The 24,188-nt window shown below is 37.5% G+C and overlaps 3 protein-coding genes and 1 long non-coding RNA gene across 4 annotated transcripts in view; 1 reads left to right on the top strand and 3 right to left on the bottom strand.

Annotated features, from left to right (window-relative positions):
• Nucleotides 1-6,556: 6,556 nt before the first annotated feature.
• Nucleotides 6,557-8,138, bottom strand: LOC113468968. Its single transcript, XM_026826316.1, has 2 exons — nt 7,910-8,138; nt 6,557-7,163 (listed from the first exon to the last, which is right to left on the bottom strand). The coding sequence occupies exons 1-2, from the start codon at nt 7,957-7,959 to the stop codon at nt 6,557-6,559; spliced, it is 657 nt and encodes a 218-aa protein (XP_026682117.1). The 5' UTR covers nt 7,960-8,138.
• Nucleotides 8,139-9,643: 1,505 nt separating this feature from the next.
• On the bottom strand, nt 9,644-13,530 carry LOC103512992 (enoyl-CoA hydratase domain-containing protein 2, mitochondrial-like). Its single transcript, XM_008477802.3, has 4 exons — nt 12,826-13,530; nt 12,122-12,388; nt 11,342-11,529; nt 9,644-10,731 (listed from the first exon to the last, which is right to left on the bottom strand). Exons 1-4 carry the CDS (start codon nt 13,118-13,120, stop codon nt 10,399-10,401), a joined length of 1,083 nt encoding a protein of 360 aa, XP_008476024.2. The 5' UTR covers nt 13,121-13,530; the 3' UTR covers nt 9,644-10,398.
• A 2,248-nt stretch (nt 13,531-15,778) lies between these two features.
• Nucleotides 15,779-18,318, top strand: LOC113468971. Its single transcript, XR_003392535.1, has 2 exons — nt 15,779-16,238; nt 17,613-18,318. It is a non-coding gene; the product is annotated as an uncharacterized LOC113468971 (long non-coding RNA).
• Nucleotides 18,319-19,253: 935 nt separating this feature from the next.
• The window catches only part of LOC103512994 (WD repeat domain phosphoinositide-interacting protein 2-like), an 8,970-nt gene continuing 4,035 nt past the window's right edge, over nt 19,254-24,188 (bottom strand). Inside the window, exons 5-7 of the mRNA XM_026826315.1 lie at nt 23,598-23,774; nt 22,040-22,173; nt 19,254-19,363 (exon numbers count right to left, since the gene is read on the bottom strand). Coding sequence (XP_026682116.1) covers nt 19,254-19,363; nt 22,040-22,173; nt 23,598-23,774 — 421 coding nt within the window. The remainder of the gene's footprint in view (nt 19,364-22,039; nt 22,174-23,597; nt 23,775-24,188) is intronic.

Below are 24,188 nucleotides of genomic sequence, written 5' to 3'. Positions count from 1 at the left end.
TAATTATTTATTTTTGTATATCTAATTATTTACAATTCATGTTATTTACAGTTTAAGTTTAATTATTAGACAGTCAGCTTTATTTCATAGGACCGACCCATTTACTAAGTTATTAAGTAGTTGACCCAGGCGCAACTTATTTGGAACTTCCTGTATACAAGGTATACCTTCCACATACCTCCTGTATATCCTCTGAAGCTAAGGACTACATAACATCAAAAAAGGGAAAAACAGAGAATTTTTCAAAAATAACACCACAGAAAAACACCCGAAAATTTACATCTAAACTAAATTTTACAATGCAAAAATAATAAAAAGCGCAACAAAAAACAGCTCAAGTAATGTGAATGAAAAAACACTCGAAAATTTACATCTAAACTAAATTTTACAATGCAAAAATAATAAAAAGCGCAACAAAAAACAGCTCAAGTAATGTGAAAATTCATAATTCTAACAAAGAAATAAAAATAAAGAAACAACTTAAAATGAAGGAGCTAGAAACACGTTACCTATTCTATTTTGTTTGTACTAACCCTTTCTATAAAAACACATTTGAATAAGTTAAATATAAAACACAATAATATTTTACCTAGAAATATATATAGACTAAAGTTTCCATCAGTTAGTTTTACCTTGTCAATCGTATCTTAATAAAATATTAAATCAGAAAAAAATCCAAACAATAATTTCAACAGTCTCGACCTTGTAAGGTTTAATGTTTGTTTGTATTTTTCACCAGAGCGTCTCCATGACAACCAGAAATCAACAAGAAGAGGTAGCAGCAGCTTTTTACATTTTGTTATTACTATTATTATTCGTCGGAACTTTTGTAGTCACTCTACTTACTAGTCATGTTTTTGTCAAATAAAAGTTTAGAGTTTGTTTGTATTTTTCACCAGAGCGTCTCCATGACAACCAGAAATCAACAAGAAGAGGTAGCAGCAGCTTTTTACATTTTGTTATTACCTACTATTATTATTCGTCGGAACTTTTGTAGTCACTCTACTTACTAGTCATGTTTTTGTCAAATAAAAGTTTAGAGTGTTATTACTATTATTATTCGTCGGAACTTTTGTAGTCACTCTACTTACTAGTCATGTTTTTGTCAAATAAAAGTTTAGAGTTTTTTTTCTTCTGGGTTTGTATGACGGCTTAACTTGAAAAGTGTTCTCCTATTCCTATATTGCCTGGGACGCCTCGGTCATTGAATTGAGGGGGCCAATTATTTTTTTATACTTACAGGATGGCTCAATGAGATTTTTACTTTCTTTTTCTTAAAAAAAAGTTAATTTTTCTGAAATGACAGCTAAGAAAACTTAGATAGGTAGGTACTTAGTTAAAATTAGTGGAATGAGGCACAGAATTTATGATAATACATAATTATTTATTTTTATATCATTATTTACAATTCATGTTATTTACAGTTTAAGTTTAATTATTATTAGACAGTCAGCTTCATTTCGTAGGACCGACCCATTTACGAAATGAGAAATCATTATTTACCTCGGTGGTCTAGTGGTCAAGACGCTCGTCTAGTAATCAGGAGAGTATTGGTTCAATACCGTCCGTAGTATGGAATTTATCTTCAACATTGTTGGAAAATTTAGGGAACAGACAGCAACACCCGATTGCCCAAATGGTCACCCATTTAGGTGCCAACCACGTACACCGTTGGTTAACGCCAGTGATCAATCGATTCTAATGTATTGAACGTTCTATCGCCACTTCTGTCAATACTTACACCAAATTCTTTAACACCTCTGTTTGGAGTTTTGCTATAGTTCCACAGTTTGATCATGGAAATCACTTTAGGAGAATCAAACACTACATACAGCTTGTTTATCTGAAATATACAAACGGTGGAACAATCAAAAAGAAGTCACGTTTGGCATTATACTATCCCTGCCCTCCATAAATCATCGATTTCGGGGCGATAAAATCTCGATTGTTACAGTTCCCTCTATCAAACTCTTCATGTCTGTTTAGTTACCTTGGTAGCGCGTCTACCTTGTAAGCGCTGGGTCGATTTTCACCCCGGGGGAACTTTATCCTAAACAGATAAGGTTCGTTCTCAGAACGGCTGGCTTTCTTCTATCCTGTCCTCCTTCTCTCTTCGTTTTCGGCACAATAAGACCTCCGTTGTCACAGTTCCTTCTATCAAACTTTTTTTTTTCTTTTAAATAAAAAATTGATTTTATTTCCTAAATTGCCTCTAGATTACAAATTTGTATAAAATCGCTTAAGCGACTCACTTCTTGTGGTAATATAGGAGCTAGCCAGGAGTGTGTCCCGTCTGCGATGTTATTCACCCCGTCTATCAGCTTATCACATGTACGTGCGTCGTTCTCCATACCGTGTAGGATATGCACACCGGCTGGATAATTTCTCCTTTGAATATGATGACGTCATCCAGGGTGATCTCTATGTCTTTGACACCCCGGTATGAATGAATCCGAGACTTGTTATAATTCTGAAAATTTGAGCAAATGGTTTTCATGGGCAACTTTAACTCCTGAGATTTGATACAATGTATGTACATGCACACCGGCTGGATACGCGAATATATCTGCAAGTCAAACCAAACTCATAGTTACGGTGATAACAGTTCTTTTTTTTTATATATAAGATTACTTTATTATGCATGTATATTTATCATTTTTCCCTATTGATTTTAAGTTGTTTTAACACGTGTTGTCAATATCCTTAAAAGTTACCAACTTTTTAATATCAAAAAACATCTTCAACTTACTTTCAGCCGTCAGCGGGATTAGATCACCAAATTCATCATAGAGTTCAATCCCGTTTAATCCCAAGTAATATCGATCACCCCAAGTATTGAGTAGAGAGAACTGGAATACAAATCCCTTGGGCATGAGAGGCTGCTCATATTCCTCTTCAGTAATACCTGGAACAGAAGTAAGAGGGGACATGGTCAGCCCAGTGGTAGTCCAGACACAACAAGCTGGGTATGTATGTACAAAAGAAACAAGTAATCTATGTATAATTCCAAAAATAAAGGAGTTATAGGTAGGTATACATAAAGAAAGTTCCAAGGCGATTTCTCTTCGTACCTATAAGCAGCCTATATGGTAGTGTATGTAGCCCACAAGGCTAGCACTTTACCGGGTTCAATTTCCCGCAAAAATCGAACTTTTTCGAGTCCATGTATGTACAAAAGAAACAAGTAATCTATGTATAATTCCAAAAATAAAGGAGTTATAGGTAGGTATACATAAAGAAAGTTCCAAGGCAATTTCTCTTCGTACCTATAAGCAGCCTATATGGTCGTGTATGTAGCCCACAAGGCTAGCACTTTGGAGGTACCGGGTTCAATTTCCCGCAAAAATCGAACTTTTTCGAGTCCTTCCTTGGAATTCGGTTGTGTTCGAAACCACTCGACTCAGGGCCATATTTAGGGAGGGGGCGAGGGGCCCCCTTTGGAGCTTCATTTCTCTCTTGTACTGTGGGTCAGACTCAGAAAATTTGGAACATTCCCCCCCGTACATCACTGTTTGGACCCTCGGGTCCCCCTCGACAAAATCCTGACTCGACCCCGTACCTACTTTTTGTAGGGAGCATTCAGAATCAGACTATTCCTTGAGTGAAAAAGTAAAGGAAATAGTAAATATCCCAATAAACAACTTAAAAAAAGTTCTAAGGCAGGTAGGTATCTGTGTCACAAAATATCTTAATCAGGGCAGGGGTCACAGTGACATCGGGCCTGAAAAGCCGGTGCTAAAACATGAGGCCTACCTACATAGCCAGAGGAAAAAACGGATATTTCCACCCATTTCCGGATTTTGAAAATTTGGACCTATTGCAATACTTTCTCATTACCTTGTATAGGTTCCCTATACGTAAGGGTAATAGAAAGTAAAAAAGGATTGACAGTGGGTTATTTATTAATTCAAATGGGGACACAAGTCTCATAATTCATAATATTACAAACTGAGTATTAATTTTGATCGAGCAAGTTTTGGTTACTAATTACAGGAAAAATTACGTAAAAAGTTATCGATCGTTATTATTTTACGGCGTTCGGTAAAGTTTAAATCAAGTAAAATTCAAGAATACGATTTTAACGCGCGCGTCATTCCATTAGTTCAAACGAATTACGAATTAGTATTCAAAATATTTACTCACCTAGGTTTACGTAGGTACCTACCTTAGGTTCCTTATAATGTAATAGTAGCTACACCATATTGTTATCAATAGATCTGAGTTCTCTTTATCACTGGATTCTCTTATCACATACTGGGTGATCCAAACGCGCGTTCTCCTTTAGTGTACGTACGTGTGATTTTATATGAAAAGCCCACATTTGAGGTCAAATAGAACGCCTTTTTTCCGAGTGAATTTTACAGTTCACTAAATCGTAAGTAACATAGACGAATAGACGTTATAAAAAAATACTACTTTCATTCTAGAGTTTGAGGAGTCTTCAACACTAGATTGTCAACTACTTAGCTACAAAAAAAACCCAGGAAAAGAAATCAGAAAATCTTCAGTGGCCGAGTGTGGGTGTCACACTAAGTTCTTCCGGGGTTCAAATCCTGGCGAGGTCGAAATTTTCTCGGCGCTGCACTCAGACTCGTGAGGGCAATTGAATAGAACAACATAACCAGTGTAAAAGAGGCACCTCGTACGTAATGCTGTGATACCCATAGAATTGGGGGTATCAAACAGATTTATAATACTACGTAGGGTGAAACACTTTTAACAAAATTCCATCTGCGAAATTAAATAATTATTAACTGGCTCTTGAGGGCTTACCGCTTACCCCAGAGTATCGCACTTACCCCAAGTCTGAATGATTATTGGAGGCAAAGAATGTCACATCTTGGGACATCTGAGCAGATTTTGAATTCATGTGATTTGAATTCCTATTAGATGAATCCTTGTAACCAATTCCATCAAAAGTTGTAGATGTTTTGTCTGCAATTCCAGTACCAACACTGACACCGGTGTTGTCTAACGTCTGAATGATTATTGGAGGCAAAGAATGTCACATCTTGGGACATCTGAGCAGATTTTGAATTCATGTGATTTGAATTCCTATTAGATAAATCCTCGTAACCAATTCCATCAAAAGTTTTAGATGTTTTGTCTGCAATTCCAGTACCAACACTGACACCGGTGTTGTCTAAACAGTGAGAGGGGGATCGAACTCAGGACTGTCGGTCATGTGGTTACCATGGTAACCAGAGTGCTGGGACTTTTCCACCCAACCAGTGAATACGGTGTCATTCTCAGCAATACGCTCCAGAATATCTTCATCAGTTGTGAACAGGATGGTCTGTAAGGATTGGAAGATTTCTATAGGACTAATCTTTAGTGATAACTGCTAAGGTCTTATCGTCCCGAAATCGAAGAGAGAAGGAGGACAAGATAGGAGAAAGCCAGCCGTTCTGAGAACGAACCTTAACTGCTTAGGATAAGATTCGCCCCGGAAGGGAATCGAACACGTGAAGTAGTCGTTAACATATCATTGGCTATGGCTGAGGTTCAAATGTTCAATTAAGGAGCGGGGTAGCGCTCCGCACTATCAGGTCAAGAAAGTTTGACGGCGCTATTCAAAATATCCAAATTAGATGTGAAATCATGTGTCTGTGCAGCGTTCGTATATCAGTGACCTTGACTTCACTTAACTTAATTATTTGTGCTATTATAAATCCCTCCCATGTTGTCTAACTGTTCCAAATCAACGAAACCGTTCTTCAAACTTCCCTCAGGTTTCTGAGAACTCCAACTTGTGTTCGGTTCAGCTAGCAAATCTGTCAATACATCCAGCGAATGCTTTCTACTGGAACTCAACCAAGCTGGTAGTTCACGAGACTTTTCTACAGCGTTTGACCGTCCGCTATATCCTTGAGTATCCCAAATATTCTCGCTGCTAGTAGTATTCTCAGAGATTCCATGGGATTTGTACTTGGTCTCATCGTGTCTGTCGACGATCTTAAAAGCTCTCATGATGTCTTCAGGCGGTTCTTCATTCGTGCCGGGGGTTCCCCAAGGCTGTCCGGTTGGACCTTGATATCCGGAGAAATTCAAGTCCTTTAGACCGATCCTTCCATCTAAGTATTTAAGGTCGTGTTGTCCTGGAACTGTTTCGTCAGAAATGTCAAAGTTGGGTTCTAAATTGTCCCAATCTTTGCTCAAACCATGCGGTAAAGACACGTTTTCAGCGTTGTAGTCGCGTCTGCTTCCGTCAAGGTCGCATTTGCTTGCGTCACGGATGTGTTTGCTTCCGTCAAGGTCGCGTTTACTTGCGTCATGGATTTGTTTGCTTCCGTCATGCGTGTGTTTTCGTCCGCGTGCAGTTATCGCATTAGATCTTTCCATTTCCAGCGAATCAAACGGTTCACTCGGGGGATCAAAATCACAGTTCACTATACCATCATCCTCATCATTAAAGTCTTTGGTGTGACGTAATCCTAGAGTGGTGACGGCGCGAGGTTTGTCTTCTACATAGCCCCCCCAAAGTTATCAGGGCCTCTTACACTAGATAAAATTGGATTTCAGATTAATAATCCAAAACACCATTTTTTTACTTTCCTTATCCTGTAATGTAATCAAGTGGTCTGTCGACGATCTTAAAAGCTCTCATGATGTCTTCAGGCGGTTCTTCATTCGTGCCGGGGTTTCCCCAAGGCTGTCCGGTTGGACCTTGATATCCGGAGAAATTCAAGTCCTTTAGACCGATCTTTCCATCTAAGTATTCAAGGTCGTGTTGTCCTGGAACTGTTTCGTCAGGAAAGTCAAAGTTGGGTTCTAAATTGTCCCAATCTTTGTCCAAACGATGCGGTAAAGACACGTTTTCAGCGTTGTAGTCGCGTCTGCTTCCGTCAAGGTCGCATTTGCTTGCGTCACGGATGTGTTTGCTTCCGTCAAGGTCGCGTTTACTTGCGTCATGGATTTGTTTGCTTCCGTCATGGGTGTGTTTCCGTATTCCGCGTGCAGTTATCGCATTGGATCTTTCCATTTCCAGCGAATCAAACGGTTCACTCGGAGGATCAAAATCACAGTCCACTATACCATCATCCTCATCATTAAAGTCTCTGGTGTGACGTAATCCTAGAGTGGTGACGGCGCGAGGTTTATCTTCTACATTGGTTTTGACGTCATACTCCTTGTGTGATTGAACCCAAGTGATTGGTCGATTCCTGGAAAGTGAAAATGAACTTGGTTAGTTTTAGAATTCCCTTAAAGTGTTACTTCTGATATTTGAGTACCTACTTTTTGTAGGGAGCATTCAGAATCAGACTATTCCTTGAGTGAAAAAGTAAAGGAAATAGTAAATATCCCAATAAACAACTCAAAAAAAGTTCTATGGCAGGTGTGTCACAAAATATCTTAATCAGGGCAGGGGTCGCAGTGACATAGGGCCTGAAAACATGAGGCCTACCTACATAGCCAGAGGAAAAAACGGATATTTCCACCCATTTCCCGATTTTGAAAATTTGGACCGATTGTAATAGTTTCCCATTACCTTGTATAGATAGGTTCCCTATACGTAAGGGTAATAGAAAGTAAAAAAGCCTTTTTGTAGGGAGCATTCAGAATCAGACTATTCCTTGAGTGAAAAAGTAAAGGAAATAGTAAATATCCCAATAAACAACTCAAAAAAGTTCTAAGGCAGGTATCTGTGTCACAAAATATCTTAATCAGGGCAGGGGTCGCAGTGACATAGGGCCTGAAAAGCCGGTGCTAAAACATGAGGCCTATTACCCACATAGCCAGAGGAAAAAAACGGATATTTCCACCCATTTCCCCATTTTGAAAATTTGGACCGATCGCAATAGTTTCTCATTACCTTGTATAGGTTTCCTAAGGTACGTAAAGGTAATAGAAAGTAAAAAAGCAAGTAAAACTATAGCTAAAAAATAAAGGGGGGGGGAAATAAACTTACTTTGAAAGTTCTTGCAGCCACACTGGAATATTCTTCGTGTCTTCGGACATTTTGTAAGATGTCTCAGGAATTAGGAGCTGACAAATTCTGGATATTAATCGGGCAGTGTCCAAAGTTTTTCATGGCGAACCACACACAGACGTTTGCCTTTACAACAGGCATTTTTAGCCTCCTGAAAAATACCATACCCTACCTACCTACCTATAAGGAATTTTGTGTCAAGCATATCTTGTCACAATTCGTTCGCCGTTGTTCTTGCTAAATTTTAAAACTTGACTTGGATTCGAACCATCAACCTTCAGAACCAATTGTAATCTACCGAGTAGCTTTATTTTGATTGTGCCTACATAATTAAGCAAACAATTAAATCATTACACAGTCATCTTGATGATAAGTATCGATTTTAAGAATACATGTCATTGAAAAGGTTATTATGTCTCTTGTCTGTTGCGTCAAAAGTTAGAAATCAAAGAATTAAAGACTCCTAATAATAAGGATTAGAGCATTATCAATAATAATTCACAAATTCTGGATATTAATCGGGCAGTGTCCAAAGTTTTTCATGACGAACCACACACAGACGTTTGCCTTTACAACAGGCATTTTTAGCCTCTTAAAAAATACCATACCCTACCTACCTACCTATGGAATTTTGTGTCAAGCATATCTTGTCACAATTCGTTCGCCGTTGTTCTTGCTAAATTTTAAAACTTGACTTGGATCCGAACCATCAACCTTCAGAACCAATTGTAAACTACCGAGTAGCTTTATTTTGATTGTGCCTACATAATTATGCAAACAATTAAATCATTACACAGTCATCTAAATGATAAGTATCGATTTTCTGAATACATGTCATTGAAAAGGTTATTATGTCTCTTGTCTGTTGCGTCAAAAGTTAGAAATCAAAGAATTAAAGACTCCTAATAATAAGGATTAGAGCATTATCAATAATAATTCAACAAACATTGAGACATCCATGACAGCAAAACAGTCAAACTTCAACATCAAAAAAGGGAAAAACAGAGAATTTTTCAAAAATAACACCACAGAAAAACACCCGAAAATTTACATCTAAACTAAATTTTACAATGCAAAAATAATAAAAAGCGCAACAAAAAACAGCTCAAGTAATGTGAAAATTCATAATTCTAACAAAGAAATAAAAATAAAGAAACAACTTAAAATGAAGGAGCTAGAAACACGTTACCTATTCTATTTTGTTTGTATTTTTCACCAGAGCGTCTCCATGACAACCAGAAATCAACAAGAAGAGGTAGCAGCAGCTTTTTACATTTTGTTATTACTATTATTATTCGTCGGAACTTTTGTAGTCACTCTACTTACTAGTCATGTTTTTGTCAAATAAAAGTTTAGAGTTTTTTTTTTTCTTCTGGGTTTGTATGACGGCTTAACTTGAAAAGTGTTCTCCTATTCCTATATTGCCTGGGACTCCTCGGTCATTGAATTGAGGGGGCCAATTATTTTTTTATACTTACAGGATGGCTCAATGAGATTTTTTTTTTTTTTTTTTTTTTTTAAGAGGTTTGACAGAGGGAACTGTTAACTGCTATGGTCCTATCGTCCCGAAATCGAAGAGAGAAGGAAGACAGGATAGGAGAAAGCCAGCCGTTCACTTTCTTAAAAAAAAGTTAATTTTTCTGAAATAACAGCTAAGAAAACTTAGATAGGTAAGTGCCTACTTAGTTAAACTTAGTGGAATGAGGCACAGAATTTATGATAATACATAATTATTTTTTATATATATAATTATTTACAATTCATGTTATTTACAGTTTAAGTTTAATTATTATTAGACAGTCAGCTTTATTTCGTAGGCGCAACTTATTTGGAACTCCCTGTATACAAGGTATACCTTCCACATACCTCCTGTATATCCTCTGAAGCTAAGGATTACATACACAGTTACATACATACCTCATAACCTAAACAAGTCAAAGGACATGGAAACAGAGGAAGGGGGTGTGAAAATGTTTATTATTATTATTTTAACAGTAGTCACCTACAATAAGAAAAAACGAGAGAAAAAAAAAACTAGGTACCTACCTACCTACCTACATAGATAGGTAGGTACCTAATTATGAAGATATGTGTGTAGTAGGCTAGTAGGTTAGGGTTGTGATAGGTAGGTACCTAATTATGAAGATATGTGTGTAGTAGGCTAGTAGGTTAGGCTAGTAGGTTAGGGTTGTGTAGTAGGCTAGTAGGTTAGGGTTGAAAAGGGCAAAAGGGGAGAGTGCAGGCATTTTTTAGCCCGACATTCCTTTATTATTACGATAGTAATAAAAAAAAAAGGTATTCATCTTCTTCTTCCTCAGCTTTTTCCCGTGTTCAGACGGGGTCGGAGTTTTTCGTCAGCCTCTCAAAATCAGAGACATACCTACATAATTACCTATATGTAAAGTTGGAACTTTTTCGCGGGAGCATTGAACCCGGAACCTACAGCGTACACGCCTAACACAAAAACCTCAAACTCCCTTATACACAGGTTTATATTTCCCCAGGAACGATTTCAAACCTTCCACCCTGTCCTGTGTTCGAATAACTCGATCATAACAAATTCCCTCCCATTCCATCCCTGAATATCTCCCCTGGAATTCCCTATTTTGAGTGTGCCCATCTTGATTTTCAGTACCTTTACGTTCCCCACCTTTGGTATCCTTACCCTGCCAATCAAAACCTTTGATATCTCTACCTTGGGATTCCCTAAATTGGGTATCCCTACCCTGTCCGTCCCAAACTGGGCTATCAGTACTCTGCCCGTCCCTATATTGGGTTCCCCTCCCCGGTCCATCAATAGCTAGGCTAGTAGGTTAGGGTTGTGTAGTAGGCTAGTAGGTTAGGGTTGTGTAGTAGGCTAGTAGGTTAGGGTTGTGTAGTAGGCTAGTATGTTAGGGTTGGAAAGGGCAAAAGGGGAGAGTGCAGGCATTTTTTAGCCCGTCCTTCCTTTATTATTACGATAGTAATAAAAAAAAGGTATTCATCTTCTTCTCCCTCAGCTTTTCCCGTGTTCAGACGGGGTCGGAGTTTTTCGTCAGTCTCTCAAAATCAGAGACATACTCGTACCTACATAATTACCTATATGTAAAGTTGGAACTTTTTCGCGGGAGAATTGAACCCGGAACCTCCAGCGTACACGCCTAACACAAAAACCGAAGCTCAAACTCCCTTATACACAGGTTTATATTTCCCCAGGAACGATTTCAAACCTTCCACCCTGTCCTGTGTTCGAATAACTCGATCATAACAAATTCCCTCCCATTCCATCCCTGAATATCTTCCCTGGAATTCCCTATTTTGATTTTCAGTACCTTTACTTTCCCCACCTTTGCTACCCTGTCCGTCCCGACCTGGGCTATGAGTACTCTGCCCGTCCCTATATTGGGTTCCCCTCCCCGGTCCATCAATAGATCGTTTTGCCATCCTGACTGCTATTGGTCCATTGTGAGCAATATCTTCTGCTATTCGTAGAGACGCTAGATAGGCGGCGTTCTGATTGGGGTTCTGGGGAGTCAACGTGTTAACGAGGCCGATAGACTTGGCCTCGGTAGAGTCTACAAGGCGGCCCGTGTAGATTAGTTCCTTGGCTAGGGGAATACCTGAGGAGGAGGGGAAATTATTATTAATAATGGAATAGAATAGAATATTTGCGAGGTTATCATCGGGACAATCAAGTTAACGAGGCCGATAGACTTGGCCTCGGTAGAGTCTACAAGGCGGCCCGTGTAGATTAGTTCCTTGGCTAGGGGAATACCTGAGGAGAAGGGGAAATTATTATTAATAATGGAATAGAATAGAATATTTGCGAGGTTATCATCGGGACAATCACATGCTGCTGGTTTTTCCAGGCCCCACTCAAGCACTCAAGCTTGGTGAGGTTAATGTAAGGAGGCGGAGAGCTCGTCAATGAAAAAAAAAAAAACCTCATCAGATGCACAAGGGCGTTAGACCTCTATCAAACAGAAAGTGCCAGTCTAGTTAGCTTGGTTGGTAGCGCGTCTGCTTTGTAAGCGCTAGGTCGCGGGTTCGATTCCCGCCCAGGCGGATTTTATCCTGAACTGATAATGTTTGTTCTCCCATCCTGTCTTTCTTCTCTTTTCGATTTCGGGACGATAAGACCTTAGCAGTTACAGTTCCCTCTATCAAACCTCCCTCCCTCTCTCTCTCTCTTAGACCTATGACAGAACTCACCTACAATTCGTGGCAGTCGTTGTGTGCCCCCGGCACCAGGTATGATAGCCAGCTTAGTCTCAACCAGCCCCATACGAACATTAGACGCGGCCACCCTGATATCACACGCCAGAGCCATCTCCAAACCTCCTCCATATGCACTACCATCCAGAACAGCTAGGACTGGAACAGGGATGGATTCGAGTTGACATGTCATGTAGCGGAGTGTGGAGACGAAGCTACGAATTTGATCTTCGTTCAGCGTGAGACGATGCTTGAGATCCGCGCCTGAAATGGTCAATAATAAAGTCAGTTACCAGCTTAGTCATCTTGAAAGGTAGTGGGTCTACCTTGCAAGAGATAGGTCACAGGTTTTCGCTGGGGGAAAAGTTCGTCTTGAACATTGGTTTTGGAACGGCTGGCTTTCTCCTATCCTGTCTTTCTTCTCTCTTCGATTTCGGGCCGAGTTACAGTACCCTCTAATTAAGTCTAATAGACTAATAGATAAAATAAAGGAAATCAAGAACTTTAGATTCTCAAATCTGCCCAATCCTGAGAATCGAGTAAAGCGTAAATGAGGTGTACCTTCAGAAAACTTTCGGAAAAAGAACCGGTTCTCTTTTGGAATCAGAAATGACACCTGTACTAAACCATAGGAAATCCAAAATGCCGTGCCATCCGATTCCGAAAGAAAATTCACCTATTATAAGCAATGTGCTACTCACCCGCACAGAACACATCTTTCACCAAGCTCCTCAGCAGAACACACCTTACTTCCTCATCTCCTCGTATAGCCTCCACAGCAGTCAATATTTCTTCCACCAGGGTCGCATTAAGCGCATTTCTAGCTTGTGGCCGATTCATACATAGCTCTACAATACCAGGTCGCTCAGGGGAGTTGTGATAAATGATTTGTGTCAACTTTCGACCTTCCTTTGAGACGGATGTGGAATAATTCGGCCACTTTGTAACCTTCACTCGGGCCGGTGAAAGTCGAAGGATGAATTTCATGTGAAACATGGCGGATTTCCTTCCGAATGACCGGTAGTTATTGAGCGATTAGGACGCTATTACAGGGACTTAAGTACCATAGTTCAATGGGTTACTTATTTATGTTATGAAACATTGACAGTGGGTTATTTATTAATTCAAATGGGGACACAAGTCTCATAATTCATAATATTACAAACTGAGTATTAATTTTGATCGAGCCAGTTTTGGTTACTAATTACAGGAAAAATTACGTAAAAAGTTATCGATCGTTATTTTACGGCGATCGGTAAAGTTTAAATCAAGTAAAATTCAAGAATACGATTTTCACGCGCGCGTCATTCCATTAGTTCAAACGAATTACGAATTAGTATTCAAAATATTTACTCACCTAGGTTTACGTAGGTACCTACCTTAGGTTCCTTATAACTTATAATGTAATAGTAGCTACAATACTGATACACCATATTGTTATCAATAGATATGAGTTCTCTTTATCACTGGATTCTCTTATCACATACTGGGTGATCCAAACGCGCGTTCTCCTTTAGTGTACGTACGTGTGATTTCATATGAAAAGCCCACATTTGAGGTCAAATAGAACGCTTTTTTTCTGAGTGAATTTTACAGTTCACTAAATCGTAAGTAACATAGACGATATAAAATAAATACTACTTTCATTCTAGAGTTTGAGGTGTCTTCAACACTAGATTGTCAACTACTTAGCTACAAAAATTCCCAGGAAAAGAAATCAGAAAATCTTCGTTTCTATGCTTGATAGTTCTTGAAATATTTATTGAATAAAATAGATATTTATTTTTTGAATTTTTTTTTCACAGACTTTTTTTAGCTTTTTTTTTTCAATTAGTTTTTTAAAAACTTTTTTTTCTAGTCGACTAAAATAAAAGTATAAGAAAATATTGAAAATATTAACAGAGGGGTATTTTTTTGAACAGATCAAAGAAGAATTAAAGTACCTAAGATAAGTACAAAGAATTTTGACACGGAGAAAAATATTGCCAGGTAATAGAAAGTAATAAGGCTCCAAATACTCTGTGCCTGGTAATAGAAAGTAAACGCTCCAAATAGTTTGGGAGACCAGTAACAAATTTTGAAATGAAAAAAGAACACTGATGGCCCATATTATGGGACACCGAAATAATTCTAACCCTTTCTATAAAAACACATTTGAATAAGTTAAATATAAAACACAATAATATTCTATCTAGAAACTACGAATTAGTATTCAAAATATTTACTCACCTAGGTTTACGTAGGTACCTACCTTAGGTTCCTTATAATGTAATAGTAGCTACACCGTATTGTTATCAATAGATATGAGTTCTCTTTATCAATGGATTCTCTTATCACATACTGGGTGATCCAAACGCGCGTTCTCCTTTAGTGTACGTACGTGTGATTTTATATGAAAAGCCCACATTTGAGGTCAAATAGAACGCTTTTTTTCCGAGTGAATTTTACAGTTCACTAAATCGTAAAGTAACATAGACGATATAAAATAAATACTACTTTCATTCTAGAGTTTGAGGTGTCTTCAACACTAGATTGACAACTACTTCGCTACAAAAATTCCCAGGAAAAGAAATCAGAAAATCTTCGTTTCTATGCTTGATAGTTCTTGAAATATTTATTGAATAAAATAGATATTTATTTTTTGAATTATTTTTTCACAGACTTTTTTAGCTTTTTTTTTTTCAATTAGTTTTTTAAAAACTTTTTTTTCTAGTCGACTAAAATAAAAGTATAAGAAAATATTGAAAATATTAACAGAGGGGTATTTTTTTTGAACAGATCAAAGAAGAATTAAAGTACCTAAGATAAGTACAAAGAATTTGGACACGGAGAAAAATATTGCCAGGTAATAGAAAGTAATAAGGCTCCAAATACTCTGTGCCTGGTAATAGAAAGTAAAGGCTCCAAATAGTTTGGGAGACCAGTAACAAATTTTGAAATGAAAAAAGAACACTGATGGTCCATATTATGGGACACCGAAGTAATTCTAATTCTAACCCTTTCTATAAAAACACATTTGAATAAATTAAATATAAAAACACAATAATATTTTACCTAGAAATATATATAGACTAAAGTTTCCATCAGTTAGTTTTAACTTGTGAATCGTATCTTAATAAAATATTAAATCAGAAAAAAATCCAAACAATAATTTCAACAGTCTCGACCTTGAAAGATTTTATGCTCATATTTTTCGTTGGATTTTGAACCAGACCCCTAAATACCTGCCTCGGTGGTGTACTGGTCAAGATGCTCGCCTGCTAATCAGGAGGGCGTGGGTTCAATTCCAGTCGAGGCATGAAATTCTCAAGTGATTAATAATAATCATCTATTGCTGGTGTACTAAATTGACCACAGTAATAATCTAAAATAGGGTTTAACAGATAGTAAAACCAGGTAGGTATCCAGGTGTACGAAAATATTGAGTTTCATACATAACGCAATTACTCGGTTTCGAACCCAGAACTTTTTAATTGTAAGCCCCAAGTAATTGAAAATATTACCAATCGATTTCTCGTGAAAAAATACATAAAATAGAGTATCCAATTGTACAAAAATGTTGAGTTTCAAACATAACTTATTTCTCGGATTTCGAACCCTTAACTTTTTAACTGTAAGTCCCAGGTGTATGAAATCACCACCAGTGAATTCCTCAGATAAAAATACATGAGTTAACATATTTGGTTTAACTAAAATACTTAATGGGGAATTTTGAGACAAGAAAAACTGTTTTTACATGTATTTTTCCTATGGCGCACATTAAAAGTGGACACACTGTATAGACTAAAGTTTCCATCAGTTAGTTTTACAAAGTCAATCGTACCTTAATAAAATATTAGATCAGAAAAAAAATCCAAACAATGATTTCAACAGTCTCGACCTTGTAAGGTTTAATGCTCATATTTTTCGTTGGATTTTGAACCAGACCCCTAAATACCTGCCTCGGTGGTGTACTGGTCAAGATGCTCGCCTGCTAATCAGGAAGTGGATTCAATCCCAGTCGAGGCATGAAAAGTGTTTGATAAATTGACCACAGTAATAATCGCCTACTGGGGGTGTAGAGGGACTTGTTAGTCCTATTCGAGCAGTATAAATAAGATCTATTGTTGGGCAGGTTTCAAAAGACGAAAGAATTTTGACACGGAGAAAAATATTGCCAGGTAATAGAAAGTAATAAGGCTCCAAATACTCTGTGCCTGGTAATAGAAAGTAAAGGCTCCAAATAGTTTGGGAGACCAGTAACAAATTTTGAAATGAAAAAAGAACACTGATGGTCCATATTATGGGACACCGAAGTAATTCTAATTCTAACCCTTTCTATAAAAACACATTTGAATAAATTAAATATAAAAACACAATAATATTTTACCTAGAAATATATATAGACTAAAGTTTCCATCAGTTAGTTTTAACTTGTGAATCGTATCTTAATAAAATATTAAATCAGAAAAAAATCCAAACAATAATTTCAACAGTCTCGACCTTGAAAGATTTTATGCTCATATTTTTCGTTGGATTTTGAACCAGACCCCTAAATACCTGCCTCGGTGGTGTACTGGTCAAGATGCTCGCCTGCTAATCAGGAGGGCGTGGGTTCAATTCCAGTCGAGGCATGAAATTCTCAAGTGATTAATAATAATCATCTATTGCTGGTGTACTAAATTGACCACAGTAATAATCGCCTACTGGGGGTGTAGAGGGACTCTAATGCTCACATTTTTCGCTCGATTTTGAACCAGAACTTTAAATATCTGCCTGGGTGGTGTAGTGGTCAAGACGCTCGCCTGCTAATCAGGAAGCCGTGGATTCAATCCCAGTCGAGGCATGAAAAGTGTTTGTGACCACAGTAATAATCGCCTACTGGGGGTGTAAAGGGACTCTTTAGTTAGTCCTATTCGAGCAGTATAAATAAGATCTATTGTTGGGCAGGTTTCAAAAGACTTCTGATCCAAATACAAAAGATACATTGACAAGTATGAAAACCTATTTTCACAACACTACGGGAAGGGATGACATTTAAATTGATTGTAAATAAAAACTTTCTAACTACTACTAACTTTACACAGGCTATCAATTTGTACAGTGAATTTTACAACATATTTATATGAGAAATAAAATAAAACACCCAGAACAGGGAGCTTGTTATCGGTCAGAATAGCAGGAGTAGCTTCCACTCGTCTTACACGCGGAAGACCCGGGTTCGATTCCCGACAGAGTCAAAAATTTAAAGCATTCAAATGATCATTTTATTTGACCGAGAACACGAAATCAAAATGGCCAAATTTTTGTAAATAAAGAGTTGTTAGTGCAATACGATAAGGTGTTCATTCCTTATCTTCAATCTACGGCTAAAACAGAGTGGAGCAGAGAGCATACATAGATCATTGACCAGATATGTAGAGGGAAGCAACCACATAGAACTGGGAGCAAAAAAGAGGGACTTGTTAGTCCTATTCGAGCAGTATAAATAAGATCTATTGTTGGGCAGGTTTCAAAAGACTTCTGATCCAAATACAAAAGATACATTGACAAGTATGAAAACCTATTTTCACAACACTACGGGAAGGGATGACATTTAAATTGATTGTAAATAAAAACTTTCTAACTACTACTAACTTTACACAGGCTATCAATTTGTACAGTGAATTTTACAACATATTTATATGAGAAAAATAAAATAAAACATCCAGAACAGGGAGCTTGTTAGTGTTATCCGTCAGAATAGCTTCCACTCGTCTTGCACGCGGAAGACCCGGGGTCGATTCCCCGACAGAGTCAAAAATTTAAAGCATTCAAATGATCATTTTATTTGACCGAGAACACGAAATCAAAATGGCCAAATTTTTGGAAGTAAAGAGTTGTTAGTGCAATACAATAAGGTGTTCATTCCTTATCTTCTATCTACGGCTAAAACAGAGTGGAGCAGAGAGCATACATAGATCATTGACCAGATAGAAGCAACGACTTCAAAACCACATAGAACTGGGAGCAAAAAGTTCTAATGCTTTCCGCTACTCTCTATTTTAAGCCTGTGGGGGCAGAGATCTATCACAATTTTGTACAATAGGAAATCCAGATTAGGGGTGGGTAGAATGGAGATCATCAAACAAATATTCGTTTGGAAGGAATAATACCTTGTGATAAATAAGCAATAAATATGTTTGAACTTAACAAACAGTATCCCTTCGATTCAATAAAATATTTTTATGTCACCACCCTGTGGGGGCAGAGATCTATCACAATTTTGTACAATAGGAAATCCAGATTAGGGGTGGGTAGAATGGAGATCATCAAACAAATATTCAATTGGAAGGAATAATACCTTGTGAAAAAGTAATACCTAAATATGTTTGAACTTAACAAACAGTATCCCTTCGATTCAATAAAAAATATTTTTATGTCACCATTGGGATTCGAACCGCAGTCCTCTCGGTTATAAGGCCTGTCGCAGATTGGAAGCGTAGTTACGCGATAGTAGCGCGAAGTCTCCTAAAAATTGTAAAAAAAACTCATAGGAGCAACTAAAAGTGGCACGACCGTTCCCAATGTGTGACGGGGCTAAATCTTATGCCTTGGCAACTTCACCAGTGGGAAATCATTTTTAGGGTCTTGTATTGCAGATGTGATTTCCATATATTCAGGGCAAACCTGTTTATATCCCAGGACCTCGGGGTTGAATGTCAATTTTGACCATTCCGTCAAATAAATGTCCAATATTTAAAAATGTCACATCTCTCCGATTCATTCCATGCTTCCTCTCTCTCACCGAGCTCTGGGATTCGAACCGCAGTCCTCTCGGTTATAAGGCCTGTCGCAGATTGGAAGCGTAGTTACGCGATAGTAGCGCGAAGTCTCCTAAAAGTTGTAAAAAAACTCATAGGAGCAACTAAAAGTGGCGCGACCGTTCCTAATGTGTGACGCGCCTAAATCTTATGCCTTGGCAACTTCACCAGTGGGAAATCATTTTTAGGGTCTTGGTATTGCAGGTGTGCTAATATTCAGGGCAAACCTGTTTATATCCCAGGACCTCGGGGTTAAATGTCAATTTTGACCATTCCGTCAAATAAATGTCCAATATTTAAAAATGTCACATCACATCAGTGTCCGGTTAAAGGTAACGTCACATGTCTCACTCCACGCTTTGTATGACGGGCGGAAACTCAGAATCATCCTCAAACTGGAATCCTCCGTTAATCTTGGGCGTGACGGCGTTGGCGATTTCGTTCAACTTGTCCGATTCTGAAACAAATCGGAAAAAGAAGAAAAAAAATATAGAAATCCTTGAAACAGATCGAAAAAATAGAAAGTGCGTTAGAAAACCCTTCTTACCGAATCCTGATTTTTTAGTCATAAATTCTGTGGCCAAGTCACAATTTCGAGTTAAACTTTAGAATAAAAATTCAACTGCCAGCGTAGTTCGCTAGCGGGTTCGATTCCCAGGAGAAACAGGCAGCGAAATTATCAATCTCAAAAGAAGACAAGAAAACATAAAATATATACATAACTGTTGGAAGTGGGAAAGCAAGCAAACTGTACAGAGAAAACATAACATATATAAATATTATGTACATTACACATGATTTTGGTAATGAAAAAACAGGCAGTTCAAGCATCCATCTCGAAAGAAGAAATACAGAATGGGTAAGTAAGTAAGTAAGTGTAATAATGTGGCAAAACCATTTGGAAGATAGAAATGTTACATTACAGAAATATGAAATGGTTTAGGGAGAACAAAACCAATAGAATAGAAAGGAACATAATATTTACAGTAAGAACAAGCTATACTAGACATCGCATAGGATAATATTAGTTAAACGAAGTTAGTTCTAAATTTATTATTGTTCTAGTTTTTCTATTTGCCTGTTTGTTTGTTCCAAGATAATTATCCAATGATATTTGACAAAACATGTCACACAATTTGGCAAACAAATATGTCTCAAAAGCGATTATATACGATATCACTGGTATAGCATCCTCTTCCCACAAAAGGGAAAGTTGAAATAACACAAAACATATAACCCGAGCAAAGAGCAAAAAGAAAATGAAATAAATTAGAAAGATAAAACAAGCCAAAATAGAATAGAATATACCCTGTTTATCCTGCCGAAATGAGACTGAAACGTCTCTTTACTCCTGCAGTCTAAACAAGGTCTTATATGTATTTGGGGTACAAAATAGAGAGAGATTATGCTAAAAATGGTCTATGCCAAAATCGAGCAAAAATTATTCTGCAAATACCTGACATGACATTGGGTGGGTTGCCTTTGAGGATGCCAGCGTAGCTACTCAGACCTTCTTATCATTGTGAAGTCACACACAGGGAATCGAACCAAAGATCCCCCGATAGGAGAGACGCGAGGAGGTAGAGAACAGAGGGGAGTGAAGGGGCAATATCCCACATTGAAGTGAAGCCAGCCATGGGTGGGAATGTCAAGTTGGCCACGACAGAAGGACGTGAGTGAAGCCAGCCAATTGGTCGGAATGAATGGGAGTGAAGTCGGCCACAATAGGACGTTTGTGAAGTCGGCCATGACAGAGGGACGTTTGTGAAGCCAGCCAATCAGAATGGATGGGAGTGAAGTCGGCCACGACAGAGGGACGTTTGTGAAGCCAGCCATGGGAGGGATGTTTGTGAAGCCAGCCCAGTTGGAATGGATGGAAGGTGTGAAGCCAGCCATGTCGGAATGGATAGAGGAGACAGAGATGGGGAGAGGAGGTCACCCAGAAGTGAAGGACGAAGCGAGAACATACGATTTAACCCGAAGCAGAAAACAAAAGAAGCAGACAGAGAACAGATGTTAAGAAAACTATATTGAACCCAACCCAATGCCCCCAATCAATATCAATTCTACTTATTCAAATACAAAAAGTCAATACAAATAATACAATACTTATTGATGGACAAAATGTCTGAGTATAGCAGTAGTGGAATATTCCCAAGCCACAAATCTACCAATAAACCAGTTATACTAAAATAACCCGAAAAAAACACACCTAAAAAAATGGCAATCTTCCGTAAAAAAAAGTGTTCTACTATACATAGACGAAGCGAGAACATACGATTTAACCCGAAGCAGAAAACAAAAGAAGCAGACAGAGAACAGATGTTAAGAAAACTATATTGAACCCAATGCCCCCAATCAATATCTACTTATTCAAATACAAACAGTCAATACAAATAATACAATACTTATTGATGGACAAAAGGTCTGAGTACTCTGAGTATAGCAGTAGTGGAATATTCCCAAGCCACAAATCTACCAATTAACCAGTTATACTAAAAGAACCCGAAAAAACACACCTAAAAAAATGGCAATCTTCCGTAAAAAAAGTGTTCTACTATACATAGTACATACATTAACCCAAACTGTCAACCTGTCCTATTGATAGCCAGGTCCACAGAGTAAGTTTAAAATCCGTTTAAGTTAGACGCTTGGATTAAAAAGCAATCCGACAAAGCTGTTTTGTTTTTGTAATCAAATCAAACAATCAAATTGCTTATTCCAAAAGTTAAACTTAATAATAATAATAAGTTTAATTTTCATGTTTTAACTTAAACTTACTTTGTGGTCTCGGCCATTATTTACCAATTTAAAAAGCAATCTGACAAAGCTGTTTTGTTTTTGTAATCAAATCAAACAATCAAATTGCTTATTCCAAAAGTTAAACTTAATAATAACAATAAGTTTATTTTTATGTTTTAAGTTAAACTTACTTTGTGGTCTCGGCCATTATTTACCAACACGTGTGCTATGTTAAAACTCTTACTGGACTATTAATTTACTCTCACGTTCACTCCTATTATTTTACACTATGTTCCATTTTTTACTGGACTATTAATTTACTTTTTGCATTAAATTACACTATGTTCCAATTTTTACTGGCCTATTACTTGACATTGTACGCGTTGTTTACCTGGACTATTGGCGTGTTGCTGATCGGTGAGTAGGTTGGTGGCCACATCGGTAGTTTTCACTGAAGATGAACTCTTGTCTGAATCAGAGGGAGAGAGGAGGGGAGAATCCAAACTGTCCTTACGACCGTCCAGCCTGAAGAGAAAATAAATGTGTTCAGTTAACAGAGATAATAAATATGTTTACCAAGTGTTAGAAAAATAAAATAGCAATAAAACCAAGAAACTTTTCGATTACTTCGACAAAAACCCGAAGACCAAACTTACCTGGTTCTGCGAGACGAAGAAAGATCTGAGAGAAATGAACATCCCTTTACAAGTAATGAGTGACAGAAAGCAGTTCAGAGAGAAAGTGAAGCAATTCTCAAAATTCAAGGAAAGAGAAAAAAAGAAAACTGGTGCCCCCTGGACAGATGAAAGGAAGAAAGAACACAGTGAGAGGATGAAGAAATATTGGAAAGACAAAAAGAAGACGTAATTTAAAATTTGTAGTTAGTTAGTTAGTTAGTTTTAATTAGAATTTGTATATTTTGTGTATTCTTGTTTTCCGCGGTCCTTAGATGGCCAAAATCGAAATAAAAAAAAAATAGTAGAAAGTAAGTAGTCTATCTTGAAAATAACAATGAAATCAGAATGCAACATTTTAAATTTTGAAAAATGAATTAAATCAAGAATAATAAGAAGTTATGGTCCCTAGAAGTACTTACAGGGATGTTGAAGAAAAATCATGTAAAGAATATTGTAAAGAAAGAATAATAAATTAGAAAAATAAAACAAGCCAAAATAGAATAGAATATACCCTGTTTATCCTGCCGAAATGAGACTGAAACGTCTCTTTACTCCTGCAGTCTAAACAAGGTCTTATATGTATTACCAGGGGTACCAGACTGCCAAAGAAAATTTGCGAAACAAAATTTGGTTGGACTGTGACAGCGAAAAATTTAGTAAAGAAAAAGAGTTTTGTTTTTTTGTTTTTTTTTTTTTTTTTTTTTTTTTTTTTTTTTTTTTTTTTTTTTAAGAGGTTTGACAGAGGGAACTTTAACTGCTATGGTCTTATCGTCCCGAAATCGAGGAGAGAAGGAAGACAGGATAGGAGAAAGCCAGCCGTTCCGAGAACGAACATTATCCCATCAGGATAAAATCCGCCCCGGGCGGGAATCGAACCCGCGGCCTAGCGCTTACAAGGCAGAGGCACTACCAACTAAGCTAACTAGGCTGGCTGGGAGTATACTAGCCTGAAATTTCTCTTGCTAATGAAATAGCAAAGGTTGAGTGTGAAGGGCATCCACTCGTAAAAATTTTGTAGCCAGAACCAAATGTCAGCCCAAAGCAATCACTCTAGGGCTGATTAAGAGGCTGACGAAAAACTCCGACCCCGTCTGAACATGGGAAAAGGCGATTGTTTCTGGGGGGCTTTAGACAGGTAGATATCCAACAAGAGTCTTTTTTTAAATTCTATTGTTTATCTAAGGTATGGTTTAAGTGAACCACTAGTAGGTATGGTTTAAGTGAACCACAAGTTTAACTGAAGCACTAATGTGATTAAAATGAAGAACTTACGAGGTAACAACACAGACGTTCTTCATTCCCTGGAACGGCAAATGGACAGTAGCGAAGGCCCGGCCCTGATTGAAGACATCTGTGACTTGTGTAGGGAGATAGTTAGCGGAGGCAGTGATAGCTTGAGATAGATAGCCCATCCAGCCCTGGTTGTTCTCTTCACTTTGCTGTCTAGGCCTGGACACAATAGACACGTGTTCAAATAAATAACGAAATCATTCTATTTATGATCCTGTACAAGATTACATCGTTTTAATAAATAAATAAATAAATAAATAAGGAAATGGTGTACTTCAAGAACAAATGGCGAATGAATGAAAAGAAAGTGTACCTTGATGAAATGGAAAATTAGATATTCCAATTCAATACAATCACATGGAGTCGATCAAATTTTCAAGTGAATAACCTTTGATTAAAATGAAATGATAAATACCTGAAGTGCCTACATGGTACATTATTTAGGACATTAACATTACATACAAAAAAGTAGCTACTTTTCGAGTGTTTTTTTTTTTTTTTTTTTTTTTTTTTTTTTTTCAAGGAAAAAACCCATGAACCTCTCCCTAAAATTTTTTTACCCCATTTGAACTA

This window comes from Diaphorina citri, unplaced genomic scaffold (assembly GCF_000475195.1).
Source record: "Diaphorina citri unplaced genomic scaffold, Diaci psyllid genome assembly version 1.1 scaffold909, whole genome shotgun sequence".
NCBI lineage: Eukaryota > Metazoa > Arthropoda > Insecta > Hemiptera > Psyllidae > Diaphorina > Diaphorina citri.
This window is presented reverse-complemented; position numbering and strand designations above follow the sequence as displayed.

What these genes read in the sequence shown, in the direction of transcription:
- LOC113468968 (XM_026826316.1), bottom strand. Translation starts at nt 7,959, where the DNA reads ATGTCCGAAGACACGAAGAATATTCCAGTGTGGCTGCAAGAACTTTCA. An exon ending in TGGCTGCAAGAACTTTCAAA is followed by an intron (nt 7,164 to 7,909) that starts GTAAGTTTATTT and finishes TTCACTTTCCAG; the next exon opens with GAATCGACCAATCACTTGGG.
- LOC103512992 (XM_008477802.3), bottom strand. Translation starts at nt 13,120, where the DNA reads ATGTTTCACATGAAATTCATCCTTCGACTTTCACCGGCCCGAGTGAAG. An exon ending in GAAAGATGTGTTCTGTGCGG is followed by an intron (nt 12,389 to 12,825) that starts GTGAGTAGCACA and finishes TGACCATTTCAG; the next exon opens with GCGCGGATCTCAAGCATCGT. An exon ending in CAGTCAGGATGGCAAAACGA is followed by an intron (nt 10,732 to 11,341) that starts TCTATTGATGGA and finishes CCTACTAGCCTA; the next exon opens with GCTATTGATGGACCGGGGAG.